This window comes from Lissotriton vulgaris, chromosome 3_1 (assembly GCF_964263255.1).
Source record: "Lissotriton vulgaris chromosome 3_1, aLisVul1.2, whole genome shotgun sequence".
NCBI lineage: Eukaryota > Metazoa > Chordata > Amphibia > Caudata > Salamandridae > Lissotriton > Lissotriton vulgaris.
In genome coordinates, this window is record NC_141689.1 from 466,047,288 (window position 1) to 466,068,201 (window position 20,914).

The 20,914-nt window shown below is 46.6% G+C and overlaps 1 protein-coding gene across 1 annotated transcript in view; it reads right to left on the reverse strand.

Annotated features, from left to right (window-relative positions):
* Window positions 1-20,914, reverse strand: part of LOC147726626 (5'-nucleotidase-like) — a 1,080,701-nt gene that overhangs the window by 610,224 nt on the left and 449,563 nt on the right. Inside the window, exon 5 of the mRNA XM_086962959.1 lies at window positions 4,490-4,655. Coding sequence (XP_086819085.1) covers window positions 4,490-4,655 — 166 coding nt within the window. The remainder of the gene's footprint in view (window positions 1-4,489; window positions 4,656-20,914) is intronic.

Consider the following 20,914-nt stretch of genomic DNA (forward strand, 5'->3'; position numbering starts at 1 on the left):
GGGGGAAACATCGGTGGGCACCATGTAGAACCAGGTTCCATTACACTGGGTTCCTCTACAGCTAAGGGCAGGTGTCAGATCACTTCAGTTGAGACACATTCACTCACGCTTTCACCTGGGAAGCTGGCGGGCTGTGGTAGTTGTCAGCTAACAAGTGTGCTGTGGTGCAGAAAGTTTGGTAAAAACTGCGTTAGAGCCAAATGGCTACAAGGTATTATGGACCTTTTGGAGTCCTGATATTCCTGAAGAGAGCATGTTGCATGTAACATTCCCCCTGATTCCACCAGACCTGTCTGCTCCCTGTTTATCCTTCTAGGGGCAGAACCCGAGTCGGGAAGGGGCAATTGTCTGACACTGCTGTCCCAAAGTCATGATAGTCAATGCGGGCGTAGAGGTACCTGAAGGACAGGATTACTTCTTGGCATATCCCAAACTTTGGGGGCAACGGGGTTGGAGTATTATGTCCACAGTCCTTAGGAATCACCGAGCATTCCTTCAATCCATATAAGGGCAGTTAGTGATACATCAGCGAGTGTTTACCTAGACCAGTTATCAGCGTCAGCATGCCCCGGGGACCCGCGCGCGCCACAGAAATACAAAGCTGTAACCAGTGGGGTACCAAGTGGCATAAACCAGTAGATAGGTTGAATAAAATTTTTCTGGCCTTACATCGGTGTGGAGCCGATCTCATTTAAGGTACGCCCAGGTGACAATTGTGGGCGTTTTAGGTTCTCGTGACCGATACGGTTTGGGGTAGCACACCAAGCTGATTGTTCAAGGTCATCCTGTGCTGCCGTCCCAGGAAATGGGGGAACAAGGTGCCGAGCACGAATGACTATGTTATAGAGCACGTGGCACGTCCAGTGTTCAACAATTTAAATTCAGCGGGGCGGGTTATTTACCAAGTGGCATAAACCAGTAGATAGATTGAATACAATTTTTCTGGCCTTACAGCGGTGTGGAGCCGATCTCATTTAAGTACGCCCAGGTGACAATTGTGGGCGTTTTAGGTTCTCGTGACCGATACGCTTTGGGGTAGCACACCAAGCTGATTGTTCAAGGTCATCCTGTGCTGCCGTCCTAGGAAATGGGGGAACAAGGTGCCAAGCACGAATGACTATGTAATAGAGCACTTGCCACGTCCAGTGTTCAACAATTTAAAATCAGCGGGGCAGGTTATTTTCCACCCTGGAGGCTGCTCAGTTTGGGCAGTGTGAAGCTCCCGCCCCCCTATTCGTAAACATGCTAGGGGAGGGGGAAGTATGACTTAGTCAATCCGTAAGGTTAGGCTCCATCTAACTGTCAGTGGGCACTGTATAAACCAGACTTCCTCTAAGCAGCCATGCCTTTGGGAGTTTCTCCACAGAGGGAGGTGAGCTGGCGTTCCCCATTAGGACCAAGGGACACCGGACAAAGGGCATGAGGACCTCCCTTGCTCACTGTCACTTACTCCTAGTCAGCACACCCGGGTGTGTCCTTATTCAGAAAGCAAAAGGACCGTGCTAAGGCTAAAGTATAATCCTCCCAGCCCTTTAGCCCAAGGAAGGCAGGCGGATGTGGGAGCGGTCAGCTAACAGGGGGGCTGCTGCACCTCAGATGTGGGGCACAAGGTGCAGGACACACAGTGCTAGTTGGACGGCAGTTAGGTGAGATCAGCATATTCCGGGGGCTTTGTGAGCCATAGTGTCTGATTCCGCTCCACCCAGAGCTGGCTCAGGGCAGTCATGTGGGGCAGTGGAACTTTCTCATATGAGGAACAGTTCTTGGCACAAGTTCACAGGCTAGAAGGGCCTTTGGTTTAATTAGACACTAGTGTGTAATGCCAAGGGCTATTGGGATTTAGATGGGTCCATCTATCCCCAGTAGGGAGGGATCCCTTCCCTGGGATTGGCAGGGGGCCTGTAAATGGGAAGTTGCAGGGAGAAAGGAGCAGTTTTGGTGGGGGCTCTGTCGGCAACGGTGGCCGCCACCAGAGCTGTGGTGGAGTTACAAGGCGATCTGGAAGCAAATGGGCACAGAAGAGTACCTCTGCACGGCACATGGGGGTGCCAGAGCCCAGGAGCCTCATGTGAGGTTCCTGGAAACCGTGTCGGCGCCCCGCTTGCCTTGCTACGCTCCGCCCTGAAAGGGGCGTGAGTAAGAAGTGTCACGTGATCTGGGAAGAGGATCACCAGAAGGGGCAGCACAGACGAACTTTGCCCCAGTGCTGCTTGGCTCATCAGGCAGGCAGGTGGCGAGAATGCTGCCTGCCCTTGGATCGCCCATAAGATAACCCACCATATTACGTAACGTTGTATGTAAGAAACCTGCAGCAGTTTTTCCCATAACAAAATTTGTGTGGTGTGTATTTATTTGCATGCATGCTATGTGCTGGGGGGGTGGGGAGTGTCGCCATGATGGTCCTATGGAATAGCTCTCCTTTAGGCACAGTGACTCAAAGAGATGTCTACATTCAATTATCATCATTATTAACAGAATAAATTGGTCTCTGGTATCCAGGACAGTGTCCTGTCCATTTAGGAACTCAGAGTCAGTGTTAATCTTAATACATGGTGACATCAAGGTACTGCAAATTTGAAAGAGTAGCAGCACTCCTGCTTTTTGGTGCGTCTACTGGCTTTGATATGGTTCGTCATCCACGCTCCTTTGGAGTATGGAATTTTTCAGGCATTCAGGGCACTATCCTCAACTAGATTAACTCCTTCATGACTACTGATGCCCGATTTCTTCCACCTTTCTGCTCTGATGCTCACATTTAAAGCAGAAGTCCGTTCACAAATCTGTTACAGACCCTCATAAGGTCTGTGTGGTCTCCCATTCTTTCAATAAGTGTGAATTTTGCTAAAAAAGAAAAGGTACCAGACTGCGGGGGAATTTGGAAGAGCTCAGGACCAAGGAAAAAAGTACACAGTTAATACCTCCAAGGAAGCTCCAGTGTTACTGTTTTACTCCGCTCACAGCTTCTATGCAGGGAGATCAAGGGAGAGAAAATTGAAAAAAGGTAAAAAAACATTGTCCTAATCATCAATATTCCTGTCAATCGAGGGCCTTGGATTCAGTGAAAGGAATGGTGCTAACATGCTAGCTATCAAGGACAGCATAATTATCGACATTGACGGCATGACACAAGTTTAAACCACAAACAAGTAATGCAAAGTCGCCAAAGCTCTGCTGAACAGACTCCCAGGGATAGTCTAAGGCTTTCACCATCACACATTGAATCTCTAGAACCTGTTAAATCTCCATGTTTCAATATACCTGCTGAATAGTCGGTATAAGAGGATTTACAACATGTTGCCGTGACTCCTTCTCCAACACCAGTGTAATATTATTACATACGTCTACTTTCTATAAGTAAGGGTACATCCGAGACGCCCCTTTGATAGTACTAACAGGGATTCAGATTTCAATTAACTTATGCATGATGTAGGCAAAGGGGGTCTCCATAATGATCTTCCACAGTATTCACCCATTCTGATGACTCGTCGTCTTCTTCAACATCAGCAACTTTTACAGATTCCTACTTGAGAATCTCATAAATAGACGATAACCCTACTTTGAATGACATGTTAATCCAATTATCTAGAGTCACCACATGATAAGGAGAAATATTGTAATGTTTATGATTTCAATGAATTTTTAAGCTCAAAAGTCCGTTAATACAATACAATACAATACAATCCTCATAATGCAGGAGTGTAGCAACATGCAATGACCAACAATTCCACAATTTTGAAAAAGAATATGCCAGAGCAATACAACTGTTGTCTGAGAATATAGTATGTCCCCAAACACTTCTCCAAATTAGATAAAATAAAAGGCCTTGGAGGAAAACCTGATTTTACTCCATTGAATATTTCATGTTCTAACAAGGTATATATTACCTTTTGACAAGTAGCACCCAGTGCGCTCCTCCTGGCTCAATCAACCCCCATGCCTATTGCGGTCCTTAATTCGGCTCTCTACTTTACAACAGATTGGAATTGAGGGATAGATGTATCAATGGATGGACAAAAAATGCTCAGAGACATATTTAAAGGTTTACATGTATAATTTAGAATTTGATTAACCTAGCTTCTTAGACGTGATTTTATCAGAGAATGGACCAAGCCCATGGCCTCAGTGAGTTTGTTCTTCTTTTTCTAGTTGATTTCCTTGCCAGTGAAAGTTAAAAGATTTTGGAAATGGAGTGGCAATATGGACAAAAATGTCATTTTCATCATCCATCCATCCCAGAAGTACTGAAATTAGCCATTACGTTATGATAACCCAAAGCAGTCATTATTCTGCCTTCAGAATAGATGAGAAGGGCGTAAACAAACACCTTGCCTGATTAGAGTTCCTCAACCTTCAAGGTGCATGACAATAATTTTTGTTACAGTGGAGAAAAGTAGATAATGTTATCAAATTGCCCGGGGATGAAGTGTTTTAATAAAGATCTCTGTTTTACACTGTGATCCGATTTTTCTGGAGACGAAAAATAACATACCTTCCATCAAGAGCTGGGAACTGACAGACTCCATTTTCCAGAGCTTTCAATAGGACATCTCCTCTTATTTTAACTACCAGGACTGGATCCACAAGTGGAAGGATACTCATAAGATCATGCAATGTAAAATTTCCAGCAGGATGTACACGATCTGAACGAAGAGTACCTTGGGATAATAATATATTGTTCAGCTTTTTCTACCAAATATAACAAACGTTTAACATAGTGGTCTAATTGAATTATTTTACATGCATTTATGGAAATTAAAATTGCTTTTAAATATAAAACACTAAGAGAAAGTAGCTCAATGGCATTATTCAATTTTGCCCAAATCTTTTTTAAATGCAAAACAAAAGTTCTACATTAAAAGATATTCATCGTGATTTTTTTATAGGACATTATGCATATAAAAGTTACAGAGTAACGCCTCCTGCAGTGCATTGGAGACAAAGCATACACTAGAAGTAAATTTAACACATAGAGCCTGATTATGATGTCATTAGGAAGGGCTCCGGATGGGATTCGGTATTGCAGAATCCGATTTGGAACTCTTGTTCCCGACCGAATCGTCCAGTTTCCCAACAACCAATTATAATGCCCGGAAACTGTTCGAGCAGTCCAAATTGGTTCCGAAAGGCATTGGGACAGTCCGAGCCTTTTGGAGTCGAATCGTACTGTTGACCGTTTCGTACAGCCGTTCCAATTCGGTTTGCCTGAGATGAAACAGCTTTCAGAATCGGTCTCTGGAGGCCCGTTGCAGGCCCCCTTTTACCCCGAGGCGTACACATGTAGCCTGTGGGTGTACCCAAGGGACCCCAATTCCCAACCATGCACAATGTGGAAGGCACCATGGGGTGCCCTCCACAGGGTGCAAGGTTATCCCCAACCACCCCTCTTGTCAATGGGAGCCGGTGTTCGCTTTCGGAAAACAAGCTCCCTTTGAAGTCAATGCGAGTCCAACCGAACAATGTCGGGAAGCATCGTAATCGGTCGTCAGGACTCACAGGACCCAATTCATTTGGAAACCAGTCCAGAACTGATTTGTTCGATACAGTTTCCAAATGACATCGTAATCGGGTCCACAGAAACTATGTCTTCGGCAGAATAAATATAGCATGCATCAAACCCAGTACGACCACGGAATGGATATGATACTTGTTTAATAATATAGATAACCACAATGAAATGAATATGGTCATTGCCGAAAAGAATATAGTAAGCAATGGAATGAATAAGGTATGCATTAAAATGAACGTGACACTTGATCGAATGTTGGAGATATCTCAAAAAGAATGACATGCTCTAATCAATTTAACCTACATTGAAATTAAAATGATGCATTTAATAAAGATTAGAATTAATATAAGAACATGTTGAAAAGAATATAACATGTTTAAATTAACATGACAAGATGAAAAGACGTTTGATTTTGTAATTATCATAGCCCATGTTGAAATACATGACATGTATTAAAAGAATTTCATGCTTTGAAACAAATGTCACATTGAATAGATCTGATAAAACCTAAAATGAATCAAACTTAAAGTGAATATAAAACATGTACAAATGAATAAGAAAAATACATTTATTAATAGGACATTCATCGAAATTAACATGAGATATAGTGACATTAATATGTTAAACCTATCACACTGAATATGAACTGTGCTAAAATGTATCAGGCAGCTCTTCTCCTCCCAAGGAACTGTTGAAGGCCTCTGGCAAATAAGTTGACATCTTGCCTTTCATAAACCTTTAAATGCAAATGCAACCTGTTCAATTGCATATTTTCTCACAACCTCGCACATAAGGCCAATAACTAACAACAAGCTTGAAACATAAGACCTAGCGAAAAACAAACAGTTCTCCAATGGTCCATGATAAGGAAAACTGGTTAAAATAGCAGCCTTCATTCAGCTCTTTAAATTCATGGGTGAAAACAATCAAGGCTCCAAACGGGCTAGTGTAATGGGAGAGGTGACAAATCTGCCCTCATCTGTATCTGGGACTACTCAAACATGAACATCGACATAGATGGCGTTGTCATCTATGGATAACATGGACAGCTATGGATAGCTGGACCAGTCTGCTGTATTTGATGCTGTTTAACAACCTTTCTACAGTGCGCTGGTGTAGAATGCAGGTATAATTTCACACCAAAGACTGCAGCACAATGGGTGTTGTTTTTTGCATCAGGGTACTGCTAGTAACTTCCGGGTACTACTGCTCAAAAGGTTATGTAACAACAACACAGTGACCATAAAACTGGAGTGGCATTGCACCAATGTACTGCCCATAGTAGGGGTCTTACAGTAGGTTTGTGATCAACTAATGCTTAGTAATCATCTGTACAGTCAATTTCTGTCTCAAATCTGCTGGGTGTCCCATTTCCTATGCTTACCCACAAATAGCAATTCACTGGCTTTATAAATGGGTAGAATAACTTAACAGATGCTGCAGAATGACTCCTTCCCTGAATTTAAAAAGGCACATTACTGTCACATTCGCCCGCCGTGTAAAACTAATTCACCTTGGGGGCGTGGCTTGCTGCCATGCAGAATGGCTGCCGAATAGAGTAGCTCTGCTGAGCCATCCCTGTTAATCCCCCTGTCCATCCAACACCGATCCTTAACCAGGGAAATAGCAGGTAAGAAGAACGCAGGAACACGACCCGGAGACAGCAACACCTTGACAGGTCGTGCTTGACCCGTAACAACAGTGCACCAGCCGCAAAGAGAGCCGGTCCTGGAGCCGTGGCCCTGCGTAGCCTGTACCTGAGCTGTGGGCTGAGGGGCAGGGTTTGCCCAATCGAACAATCGGAGGAAATACCCGAGAGACCCGTGGGAGAGCGAGCAGAGGGGCCCGGGGCGGGCCTTTGTGACAGCCGAGGCCAACGGAAGAAAGGCCCAAATCCGACGAAGCGGGGCAAGGGGTGGACTGAGAAAGGCATACCTGCACTTAAAACTGAAGACAAAACTCACCCCAAGGCATAACGTTGTGGCCGTAAGGAGTGCAGAAACTGCCGGTGTGGGCCAGGCCAACATAAAAGGCATTGGGTCTGATGAAACAAAGGCCTCCAAAGCAATCTGCATTCAAAAACAATATAGAGACATACATGGGAGGTGAGGCAGTGTGACCGAAACACAAATAGACCTGTACTGCAGTGGTACCGATGGATCCAGGACACTGGCATATGACATTGGGAGGAATCCAGAGCACAAGCTGATCACGGGGACACTGCGACTGGCCGATAAGCACAATCGTAGTGGTGAAGAGCAAGAGGGGTTGATTGGGGGGTGCGAGGTGAGAGCCCCCACAGGTTGCCAGGCACAAAGTACTTACCTGGGCAGGTAACGGGGAACACTGTCGGGTGTCCGCCTGGGCTCCCCCCTTGAGAGAGTGCCCCTGACCACAGGTCTGGAGGAGTTGAGCCATGACTGGGGCACGGGATCACGGGGCAGCCAACAAACTAAATTAGACAAGTACACACTCCTTATGGAATCAGCGGTGAGGCACAAGGAGGCTGAAGAATTTTGGGGCCACCCGCGCCCTCGGCGGCCAAAGAGCCCACATTGCAGGAAGTTATGTGCTATCTGAAGTCTCACTGCTAAGAGCAGACTGCCAAAAACCTGGCTCCCGAGTAAAGGAAGTCGAGGAAGTCACGAATATCCTGGTAACTGCCACAAAAACACTGCAGAAGAAAGTCAAAGAGCTCACCACTAGAACCAAAGTGCTAGAGGCCAATCTAGAAGATCAGGAGGGTCGCTCACACTGTAATAAAGTTTGCATTATTGGGGTTCCGGAGATGGCGGAGGGCCCAGTGGTAGACCTGTAAGTGGAAGACCATATACTGAAATCGCATCAACCAAGAGGCCTGTCAAACTATTTATCAGTAGAAAGGGCCCATAGAGTCCCGGGCACACAGCCACGACCAATTATTGCCTGTATCTTCAATTATCGTGACCGGGATGTGATCCTTCAGGTCGCCTGTGGTGGCCCACAGCTCAAAGTGGGCAACACAACAGTCATCTTTTTTCCTGACTTCACTATAACAGTGCAACAAGCAAGACGGACCTTTCTGGAAGTTGAAAAAAGCCCTTTGGGCAAAGAAGAATAAATACTCCATGCTCTTTCCATCAACACTTCGAGTGAGTGCCGAGGTAAAGGTGTGGAAGTTCAACACCCCTGAGGAGGCCTGGGACTGGTTGGATGGGTGGCGAACTGTGGTAAAACAGTGACGCATGCTTAGAGGCACCGGCACAGGGTCAGGAAATGGGACCAAAGTTATCATAGCCCATGTTGAAATACATGACATGTATTAAAAGAATTTCATGCTTTGAAACAAATGTCACATTGAATAAATCTGATAAAACCTAAAATGAATCAAACTTAAAGTGAATATAAAACATGTACAAATGAATAAGAAAAATACATTTATTAATAGGACATTCATCGAAATTAACATGAGATATAGTGACATTAATATGTTAAACCTATCACACTGAATATGAACTGTGCTAAAATGTATCAGGCAGCTCTCTTCCTCCCAAGGAACTGTTGAAGGCCTCTGGCAAATAAGTTGACATCTTGCCTTTCATAAGCCTTTAAATGCAAATGCAACCTGTTCAATTGCATATTTTCTCACAACCTCGCACATAAGGCCAATAACTAACAACAAGCTTGAAACATTAGACCTAGCGAAAAACAAACAGTTCTCCAATGGTCCATGATAAGGAAAACTGGTTAAAATAGCAGCCTTCATTCAGCTCTTTAAATTCATGGGTGAAAACAATCAAGGCTCCAAACGGGCTAGTGTAATGGGAGAGGTGACAAATCTGCCCTCATCTGTATCTGGGACTACTCAAACATGAACATCGACATAGATGGCGTTGTCATCTATGGATAACATGGACAGCTATGGATAGCTGGACCAGTCTGCTGTATTTGATGCTGTTTAACAACCTTTCTACAGTGCGCTGGTGTAGAATGCAGGTATAATTTCACACCAAAGACTGCAGCACAATGGGTGTTGTTTTTTGCATCAGGGTACTGCTAGTAACTTCCGGGTACTACTGCTCAATAGGTTATGTAACAACAACACAGTGACCATAAAACTGGAGTGGCATTGCACCAATGTACTGCCCATAGTAGGGGTCTTACAGTAGGTTTGTGATCAACTAATGCTTAGTAATCATCTGTACAGTCAATTTCTGTCTCAAATCTGCTGGGTGTCCCATTTCCTATGCTTACCCACAAATAGCAATTCACTGGCTTTATAAATGGGTAGAATAACTTAACAGATCCTGCAGAATGACTCCTTCCCTGAATTTAAAAAGGCACATTACTGTCACATTCGCCCGCCGTGTAAAACTAATTCACCTTGGGGGCGTGGCTTGCTGCCATGCAGAATGGCTGCCGAATAGAGTAGCTCTGCTGAGCCATCCTTGTTAATCCCCCTGTCCATCCAACACCGATCCTTAAACAGGGAAATAGCAGGTAAGAAGAACGCAGGAACACGGCCCGGAGACAGCAACACCTTGACAGGTCGTGCATGACCCGTAACAACAGTGCACCAGCCGCAAAGAGAGCCGGTCCTGGAGCCGTGGCCCTGCGTAGCCTGTACCTGAGCTGTGGGCTGAGGGGCAGGGTTTGCCCAATCGAACAATCGGAGGAAATACCCGAGAGACCCGTGGGAGAGCGAGCAGAGGGGCCCGGGGCGGGCCTTTGTGACAGCCGAGGCCAACGGAAGAAAGGCCCAAATCCGACGAAGCGGGGCAAGGGGTGGACTGAGAAAGGCATACCTGCACTTAAAACTGAAGACAAAACTCACCCCAGGGCATAACGTTGTGGCCGTAAGGAGTGCAGAAACTGCCGGTGTGGGCCAGGCCAACACAAAAGGCATTGGGTCTGATGAAACAAAGGCCTCCAAAGCAATCTGCATTCAAAAACAATATAGAGACATACATGGGAGGTGAGGCAGTGTGACCGAAACACAAATAGACCTGTACTGCAGTGGTACCGATGGATCCAGGACACTGGCATATGACATTGGGAGGAATCCAGAGCACAAGCTGATCACGGGGACACTGCGACTGGCCGATAAGCACAATCGTAGTGGTGAAGAGCAAGAGGGGTTGATTGGGGGGTGCGAGGTGAGAGCCCCCACAGGTTGCCAGGCACAAAGTACTTACCTGGGCAGGTAACGGGGAACACTGTCGGGTGTCCGCCTGGGCTCCCCCCTTGAGAGAGTGCCCCTGACCACAGGTCTGGAGGAGTTGAGCCATGACTGGGGCACGGGATCACGGGGCAGCCAACAAACTAAATTAGACAAGTACACACTCCTTATGGAATCAGCGGTGAGGCACAAGGAGGCTGAAGAATTTTGGGGCCACCCGCGCCCTCGGCGGCGAGCACTGACCGTGAACCATCTCAGAAAACTGGCTCTCCAGTCACTAGAGAGAATGGAAGAGAGGCAGTGAAACAGTGCAGGATCGGTGTGTGACACAGAGCAGATTCATGAATGACCATGGAGCTGTAACTAAATCCCAACCTCCGGAGAGGGAAAGCCAGCTGAACTCTGGATGCTCAGATTAGACTATGGGCTAAACATTTCTTCAATCTTTTAATCACTTAACTTCCCATAATAACCAGAACGCCTAAATTGTTTGATAAATCAAAAGACAGAACAGTTCTTCGGGGGAGGGACAGGGAGGTGGGCCGACAAGCTCATGTTTGGATTAAGCCCACCCTGATGTTTGGAGTGTCAGTTTTGGGCCGACAGGCGCTCTACAGATTGGGGATGGGGAGGTTTCAGTACCACCATGCAGGGTAGCAGGGATGGGGGAGTTCTGTGGGGTTAGGTTTAAAGTTCGCATGTTAGGAGGTGTTACTCCTTTGGTCAACGGATGTTCAGATCTGATATACATGGGGAAACTGGGAAGGGTCAGGAACACACCTCAATGCACGTCCAATAAGATAACAGAGAAACGAACAGGGACACTACTAAATAAATATGATGACTTCACAGACCCATGACACATACCGACAGACTCAGATTACTCAACTTGCCCCGGGTAAACGAGTGCTGAGAATCATGACCTGGAACGTGAATGGGCTAGGCAACAAACTAAAAGGTACAATGGTAATTCAATATATTTGGAGGCAAGCACCTGACATAGTAATGCTGCAGGAGACACACTTGATTGGCCGCCCCTGTAGAGCGTTATACAGATTCGGATACAAATCACATGCAGGATTTACCACAGGGTCATGGGGAGTGGGGATACTTGCTAAAGCTAACACAGCTTTTGTGCCTAGAACAATATGGCGGGACCAATTGGGCAGATATGTGGCCCTCAAAGGGGTGTGGGAGGGTTCAGTCTGTATACCACCCAGAATGTATGCTATGACAATGCCAAACAAGCTCATTGCTCATAGAGCTCCCACAGGGAACATTAGTTTTGGGTGGGGACTGGAACGCAGTAATGGACCCAGATAGACAGGATATCGAAAGCAGGGAGAGAGATAGGTCAAACGCCCTGAGAATGTTTGGTGACACTCTAGGGTAGTGGACCTCAGGATGGAGCACGATGCCCTTGCGGAACAATTCACCTTCTTTTCTGCACCACACAGGGGTTTTTCCCAATTAGGGGCTAGATGTAGGTAATTCCCATTTACAGACTCTTAAATACCGAATTTTACCGAATCGGTATTTAAGAGTCTGTAAATGGGAAAGTGGCAGATTTAGGTAATTCCAAATTTAGGAATACCGAATCTGTAAGATTCGGAATTTACCAATTCAGTAAATACCGATTCGGTATTGCCCATTGACTCCTATGGGCCTTGAAGCCCATAGGAATCAATGGGAAATACCGAATCGGTATTTACCGAATCGGTAAATACCAAATACTGCAAAGGAGCAGGGGGTGTCACTTTGACACCCTCTAGCACCCCAAGTACAGGCTTGTGTGACATGTGGCACACATACATGCCCTAAGGGCATGTCTGTGTGTCACATGGCACAGGTGTGCATACACAGATGTGCATGCACACCTGAATCCAGTATTTTACCACGCAATAGGATTGTGTGGTAAAATACCGACTCTTAAGGGCATGTGGCACTCTTAGGAGTGTCCGCTACATATGGATTTACCGATTCGGTAAATATACCGATTCGGTATTTTACCGATTCGGTATATTTACCGAATCGGTAAAATTACTTAATCGGTAAAATTACCAATTCGGTAGACCCCCTACATCTGAAAAGCCTAATACCGGTCGTAAACGGACGAAATCGGCCGTTTCCGACAGGTATTAGGGCTCCTACATCTGGCCCTAGATTACTTATTAACGCAATCTACCGGGGTGGGTCACTTTAAAGGGGAAATACACAGAGCGAGGGGTATATCTGACCACTCACCAGTAGAGGTGGAAATGTTGGGACCCAACAGAACACATACACTACCTCCACGAATTGACCAGTGACTCCTTAAAGATAAACAAGCCAGAGACAAGATTTGAGTACAGAAGGAACAGTATTTTCAAGAGAAAGTAGGGACAGTGGACTCGACTTGCAATTTATGGGAGGCCTACAAGATCGTTTTAAGAGGGCATGCACAAGCTGTAGCTGGAGTTAAAAAGAAAGAACAGAAGCTCTAATACGAAGCTCTGGAAAGGGCCAGCTAGAACGAGACAGAAATCACGCTAGGGCGTCCAAGAGGAGAATCTATGAAATAAGAAACAATGCAGCTAAATTGATGGCACTGTTGGAAAAGCGAGACAGGGAGAGGAACTGGGTATTGGAGATTAAAACCCTAAATGGAGAATACTGTAGGACAGGAGAAGAAACAGCCACTGAGTTTGCAAACTACAATGAATAAGTCTATAGGTCCTCCATGACAAGATTACAATCAGATTGCGTAGAGCTCATGCAGGAGATGAACCTGCCCACCATAACCCTACAGGACCGAGAAGACCTTGATAGAGACATGGCCACGGATGAGATCTGTGGTGTGATAAGAGCCTTGCAATCGAGCAAAGCTGCCGGACCTAATGGCATACCAATTGAACTATATTAATAGTACTGCAGCGCTGTTGGCCTCACATATGGTAGACATGTTCAGGGTGTCGTTGGAGTGGAATAGCTATCTAGAAGACCAGCGACTGGCAGCCATTGTAGTCATGCCTAAACAAGGAAAACCCCGGGAGCTGTGTGCCTCCTAAAGACCGGTCTCGCTCCTAAATGCTGAGGCCAAAATCCTGGCCACGGTTCTAGTACATCGGCTCACCAGAGCAATAACCACCATCATTCATCCAGACCATTCTGGATTTATGCCCCATTGAAGTACTAGACTAAATTTACGACAACTTTATGGAGTGCTACACACCACTAAAGGCACATTTGTGTGGTACTGATGTCCCTAGACGCACATATGGCTTTCAATAGCACAAAATGGCAATATTTATTTGCGGTCCTGAACCGTGTGGGCCTTGGTCCCAATTTTTGTGTGTGGGCTAAACTGCTATATGCGAAACCCCTAGCAAAAGTTAGAGTGAATGGAGTGGTTTCCAAACAAGTGACACTGCACAAGGGCATGAGGCGGGGATGCCCGCTCTCCCCCATGCTCTTTGCCATAGCAATGGAGCATATGACAACATGGGTTAGGGGAGATCCGCGTATAAGAGAAATCTCCCGGGGGTGGTGGTGGTGGGGTTGGTAGAACAGGATCTCATTGTATGCTAACAACATAATTCTATACGTCACAAAGCTCCGTTCTATATTCAACCGTATACTTCATGTATTTCATCTGTTTGGCAGTTATTTTTGATATCAGGTAAGGATTAGTTACTTACCTGTAATCCTAGTTCTCTTCCAGGGGTATCCTCATCAAAGTCATAAGCATTAGAATATTCCCGCCCATGCGCGGGACCCCGGAAACAATATATTATATGTGCCCCACATATATATACTCATATATACATATATATATATATAAATAAGCAATTGCAGCCAAATAAACAGTAGAGCTGAATTATGCTGTAAAGAATTTCCACCATACATGAACATCTGCATTAGAAACATGAGAAACAACACCAAAGATTGTTTAGAAACTGTTTTAATGCTTAGAAAGCAGTAGAAATTCTTATAACTCACTGAAAGCATAGAAAGCTCCCAGGCTGCATTGCAAATACACAGTCTAAAAAGACTGAAAAGCTAACCTGTAACTGCATGCAACTAAATACTGACACCGTGCCTTTAAGGCACTCATGACCCGCAGCTTCCGATCATGCCTCAGGGGTGACAGTTAGGTCAGTTGTTCTTTTCGGAGACTGAAAAACCATGTAACAAATAGATTAACAATATCCCCTCATCAACGAATGTCCTTTGCCCGGGGAGGCGGGAGGGTTGCTTATGACTTTGATGAGGATACCCCTGGAAGAGAACTAGGATTACAGGTAAGTAACTAATCCTTCTCTTCCAGGGGATCCTCGTCAATAGTCATAAGCATTAGAATAGAATAGCGAGCCTCATCTCATCCCTGCGGGCAAAGGAATAACAAGACAGTAATCTCATCAACAAGCCAGAGCAGGCAATAGGCTACCCAAACAGATTCCTCAAGGAGGCTTGCCCTACTTGAGTATCGGCCCTGGAATCAGATTCTAGACAGTAATGCCTCGTAAAGGTATGAACTGATTTCCAGGTTGCAGCCTTGCATATCTCTGACATAGGAATGTCATGTAGGAAAGCTACTGTGGCTGCTTTCCCTCCAGTAGAATGCGCTTTAGGTGACACCAATAAAGGCTTGCAAGCTGATAGGCCAATTTAATGCAGGAGACAATCCATCTTGAGATGGATCTCTTGGCCGCTGGAAAGCCCGTTCTCATTGAACCATAGTTCACAAACAGCTGATCCGTCTTCCTGATACCCTTAGGGGCAGATTTATGTTAACTGGCGCATCCCCAGGGATGCGTCAGTTAACGTGCGCCACAGCTCCGCCACCCATGGAGCGCCGCATTTATAATGCGGCGCACCATGGTGCAAAAACGGCACAGATGCGTGACGCATCTGTGCCGGAAATGTGACGCATTGCTATAGTTGCGTCGCAAGCGCGACGCAGCTCCAGCAAGGCTCAGGGGTACACCATCTGCACAATGCTGCGTCAAGACCTACGCCTGCTTCAAGCAGGCGCAGGGTTTTGACGCAGCATTGCCCTGAAAGTGCCTGAGTCGTTCCTGCGCAGGAGCGCCCCCCCTGCGCAGAAGGCCTCCTTATGGCGCAGTGCTTAACAACGTGAGGCAAGTTCAGATGCCCATATTGCAGGACCTCAGGAGCCAACAACGAAAAAGCTCTTCCACCACTTCGTCGTTTAGCACCCAGTCTGGCAGATGTTCGAAGTGCCTGCTGAGTGCGTCTGCTTTGGTGTTTAATTCGCCTGGAAGGTGCACTGCCACTACTGATAGGCCTCGAGCCAGAAGCCAGTGCCAAATCGCCTGAGCCTCCAGGGAGAGAGGGCGAGATCGTGTGCCTCCTTGTTTGTTCAGATAGAACATAGTGGTAGTATTGTCTGTCTGAACTAGGACTGAGTCGGTGTTTATGGCTGGAAGAAAAGCTTTGAGAGCCAGATGAACTGCCTGAAGTTCCAGCATGTTGATGTGGTAGGTTTGGAGCTGAGTTGACCATCGACCTTGAATTTGAAGGCACCCCATGTGTGCCCCCAGCCCTCTAGAGAAGCGTCTGTGACCACGGACAGTGTTGGAAGAGGTTGGTGAAACTGCACTCCCCGCAACACATTCTGCGGGCGAGTCCACCACAGGATGGAAGTCCTCGCTGTCTGGGACCGACGGATCCGATCCTCCCAATTCCCTGTCGCTTGATCCCATTGGTCCTCTAGAGCTTGCTGCAGAGGCTGCATTCTCAGTCTGGTGATTGGTATCAGAAAAATGCAGGACGCCATGGAGCCCAGAAAGGAAGCTACCTGTCTGACTGTTGGATATCGAGTCTGGAGGAGATTCCTGCATTTCTGTATCATAGATGTTAACCTCTCCTCCAAAGGAAACGCTTTTCCCAAACTTGTGTCCAGAACTGCTCCCAGGTAGTGGATGTTCTGGGTCGGTTTCTGGACAGACTTCTCCATGTTCACATGGAGGCCTAGCTTGTGTAAATGCTGTAGGCACAGGTGAAAGTCGCTAAGTACCTGTTGGGGAGATGGGCCTTTTAGGAGCCAGTCGTCCAGGTATGGATAGACGAAGAGCCCCTGCTTGTGTAGATAAGCCGCAACCACTGCCATGCATTTGGTGAAGACACGTGGTGCTGACTTGAGCCCGAAGGGCAGTACTTTGTATTGGTAGTGCTTGCTTCCTACCACAAATCTCAAGTACTTCTGATGGCGAAGGGCGATTGGAATGTGAAAGTACACGTCTTGCAAAACCACCGAACACATCCAATCCCGACTTGAAGATGTGGACATATTTGATGAAGAGCCCACATGCGGAACTTTTCTTTGACCACCACCCTGTTTAGAAGGCGAAGGTCCAAGATGGGTCTGTACTTGTCCTCTTGGTCTTTTTTGGGGACATGAAAGTATCTGGAGTAGACTCCTTTTTTCCCTTTGAGAGGGAGGCACCTCCTCGATGGCTCTTTTTTTAATTGAAGAAGAGTCTTGACCTCTCGCTGGAGAAAGTTTATATGGTAAGGACGAGACTTTTTTGGAGGTATGGACTTTGGGATCGCACGGAAACGTAGTGCATATCCATTGCGCAGTATAGTCAGCACCCAACGATCTTTTGTGATGCTGACCCACTCTGCCAGGTGTTGTGAAGCACTTCCTCCCACTGGAGTGGGCAACGGCGCCAGAGGAAACCACTGCTCAGGCTTTCCCTCCTCTCGTTGTGGAAGAGGACTGCTGATGACCTCCTCTACCCCTGTTGGATTTGCCTACTTGAAAGTTGGTTTTCCCCTGATTTTTGTTCTGGGACCACTGAGGGGTTTGAACCCTCTGGTGAGCCCCTCTGCCCTTGTTGGATTTGAATCGTCGTTTGAATTCTTTCTTTTTCTCCAAACCGACCGCCTTCACCGTGTCCAGTTCGGTCTTCATCCGGGTCATCTCCTCGTATGCGTGTACCTCGAAGAGAGAGGACCCAGAGAAAGAAAGATTCAAGATGCGCTGTTGAGCATCAGGTTTAAGGCCTGTTAAGCGCAACCAAGAAGACCTTCTGGTGCATACTCCATGAGAATAGGAGTGCACCGCCAACGCTGCACCGTCCGCCCCGGTGCTTATCAGTTGATTTGCCACCAGACTGCCTTCCGTTAAAGTTTACTCAAAGTCTTTTGGTCCTCCTTCGGGAGCTTGGCTTTGAAGCGCTCCATAGAGTCCCATAAAGCTCTGTCATATCTTCCCAGCAACGCTGATGCACTGGATACCTTCAGGGCAGAAGCCGCAGCATTACAGACTTTGCGACCCCATGAGTCCTGGGTCTTACTGTCCTTATCTGGTGGGACAGAAGATGAAGGAGAGACTGCATGGGTCTTCCGAGCCGCTGCCACAATCACCGAAAATGCCGGTGGATCAGATTTGACAAAGACTGGGTCCGAGTCAGCAGGTTTGTATTTCTTTTGTGTACGAGATGGTACTGCTCTGATGGTTGCAGGAGCGATGAAAATGTTTTGAACTGGTGCCATGATTTCTGGGACTAAAGGAAGTAACGGACGGGAAGAAGATTTCTGCTGCAATGTCTCAAATATTACTGTGGTAGTCACTTGTGGGACAGCCATCTCAATGTTCAATTTCTTAGCCCCTCTCTGCAGAACATCTAAATAGGTATTGATGTAGTCTACTGGAGAGACTCTGGAGATAGGACTGTCTGAGAGAGTAGGGGAGTACTCTCTAGTGGAAGATCGGGTAGAGGAGGTAGAAGAGATAGAAGGAGTTCTTCTACTTCTGCGATGGGAACTGCGTCGCCTTTCGCGCGACCTTCCGGGGCGTTCTTTTCTTCTTGGAGAACGAGATCTTCTGGGCCGTTCTTCCCTTCTTGGAGAACGAGCTTTTCTGGGTCGTTCTTTCCTTCTTGGAGAACGGGATCTATCTGGCCTCCTTTCAGGTGAATGGGATGCCTGTTGCCTGGGAGGACTGTCTCTGTCTGCTTGATCAACCAGCCTTTGCAGTGGAGATCTATGTTCTGGGCTAACGTACTGTCGCAGGCGTTCCGTAGCCCCTGAATCCTGCCAATTGTGCATTCCATCTAGGAGACAGCCTCACCCCAGTAGCAGAAGCCTCTGACCGACGTTTACGGGCAGGAGTTCTGGTTCTTGAAGATGATCTATAGGAACCAGAAGACTGAGGAGATGAGTGACGTGAAGCCGATTCCGTAACAAGAATCACAGAGTGCCCCGACATCAATCCAGCTCTTGAATCGCCATGCCTGGACAATGGAACTCTTTCCCTCGACGTCGACCGCCTCTGGGGAGTCGACGGAGCCATCACTTCCGACGTCGGATGTCTTGACGCTGAGTGATGTGAAGAACGCTAGTCTCTCGACATCGAACTGCGATGCCTTGCCGATGATGGAGCTTTCTCTCTGGACGCCGAGTGTCTACGTGACGACGGCGGAGGAACTCTGGACATCCTCGACGCCGAGCGTCTACCAGACACCGACGGAGATCGCCTCCTCGACGTCAATCGACGTCTGGTTGTCGACGGCAGAGGGGTCGTGGTGCTCGATGCCGGACGTCGCCTGGTTGACGCCAACGGGGGAGTCACACTTCTCGACACTGATCGTCGCCGAGATGACGACGGTGGAGGTGTGCCGTGCCTCGACACCGAACGTCGCCGGGTTGACGATGGCGGAGGCGTCTTGGTCTTCGACGCCGATCGTCGCCGTGTTGACGAAGGCGGAGGGGTCCTGGTCGTTGACGCCGAACATCATCGAGATGACAACGACGGAGGGATCCTGGACCTCGACGCCGAACGCCGCATGGTTGACGACGGAGGAGGGGTCTTGGTCCTCGACGCCGCTCGTCGCCCGGTTGACGACGGCGGAGGCGTGACCTCCCTTGATGCCGATCGTCGCCTGGTTGACGACGCCGGAGGGGATTTCATCGACGAAGCTGACTTCCTCGACGTCGGCGACGACCCTGATCTTCTTTTCGACGGTGAGCCCACTGTCGACGGTCGTTTTACTGCCGGAAGACTCATCGGTAGATGTTTCTTCAACGCCGAGCCCGACGTTGAAGCAGAAGGATGTGAAGACTTGCCTTTTGAAGGACTTCTGGCCCTCTTGCTGCCCTTCCTCAACGGAGATCTTCCTCTGATTGATCTTTGAGCCAGTCCATAAATACGGTTTCTTTCCCTGTCCATGAGAGTTCTCTCAGACAGGCCTTCGCAGTGTGGACAGACCTTAGGATCATGATGATCAGGCAAGCAAAGTATACAGACATCATGGCTGTCTGATTTTGCCTTCTTGTTGCCACAAGAAGGACATTGTCAAAAAGAGAAGGCATTTTTAAATAAAATGCCACACAAAAAGCTGTCTACAAAGACAGAACCTTACTTGACAAGATGTTAAAAGTCAAAGTAAGCAGTAAAAGTTTGAAAATTGAAGTAAATTTCTGTCAGAAAAGCCAGAAAAGAGTGGAGCTGTGTTACCAGGCTACTTCCTGAAGGAACCGGAAAGAACAACTGACCTAACTGTCACCCCTGAGGCATGATGGGAAGCTGGGGGTCATGAGTGCCTTAAAGGCACGGTGTCAGTTTTTTGTTGCATGCAGCTACAGGTTAGCTTTTCAGTCTTTTTAGACTGTGTATTTGCAATGCAGCCTAGGAGCTTTCTATGCTTTCAGTGAGTTATAAGAATTTCTACTGCTTTCTAAGCATTAAAACAGTTTCTAAACAATCTTTGGTGTTGTTTCTCATGTTTCTAATGCAGATGTTTATGTATGGTGGAAATTCTTTACAGCATAATTCAGCTCTACTGTTTATTTGGCTGCAATTGCTTATTTTTATATATATATATATATATATATATATATATATATATATATATATATATATATATATATATATATATATATATATATATATATATATATATATATATATATATATATATATATATATATATGTATATATGTATATATATATATGAGTATATATATGTGGGGCACATATAATATATTGTTTCCGGGGTCTCGCGCATGGGCGGGAATATTCTAATGCTTATGACTTTGATGAGGATCCCCTGGAAGAGAAACTGGAATAAATCCACGGTGTTTGTCCTGTTCGGAGAGACACCAATTCTGCCGACCATTGGGAAAGATCTAGTGATTAGGGACAAATTTAAATACCTTGGAATGGTGATCTCTCAAGCTGAGGCTGATTTCCTAGATGATAGCTTGCCTCCCCAGCTGCATAGGTTACGGAGGGATGTTTC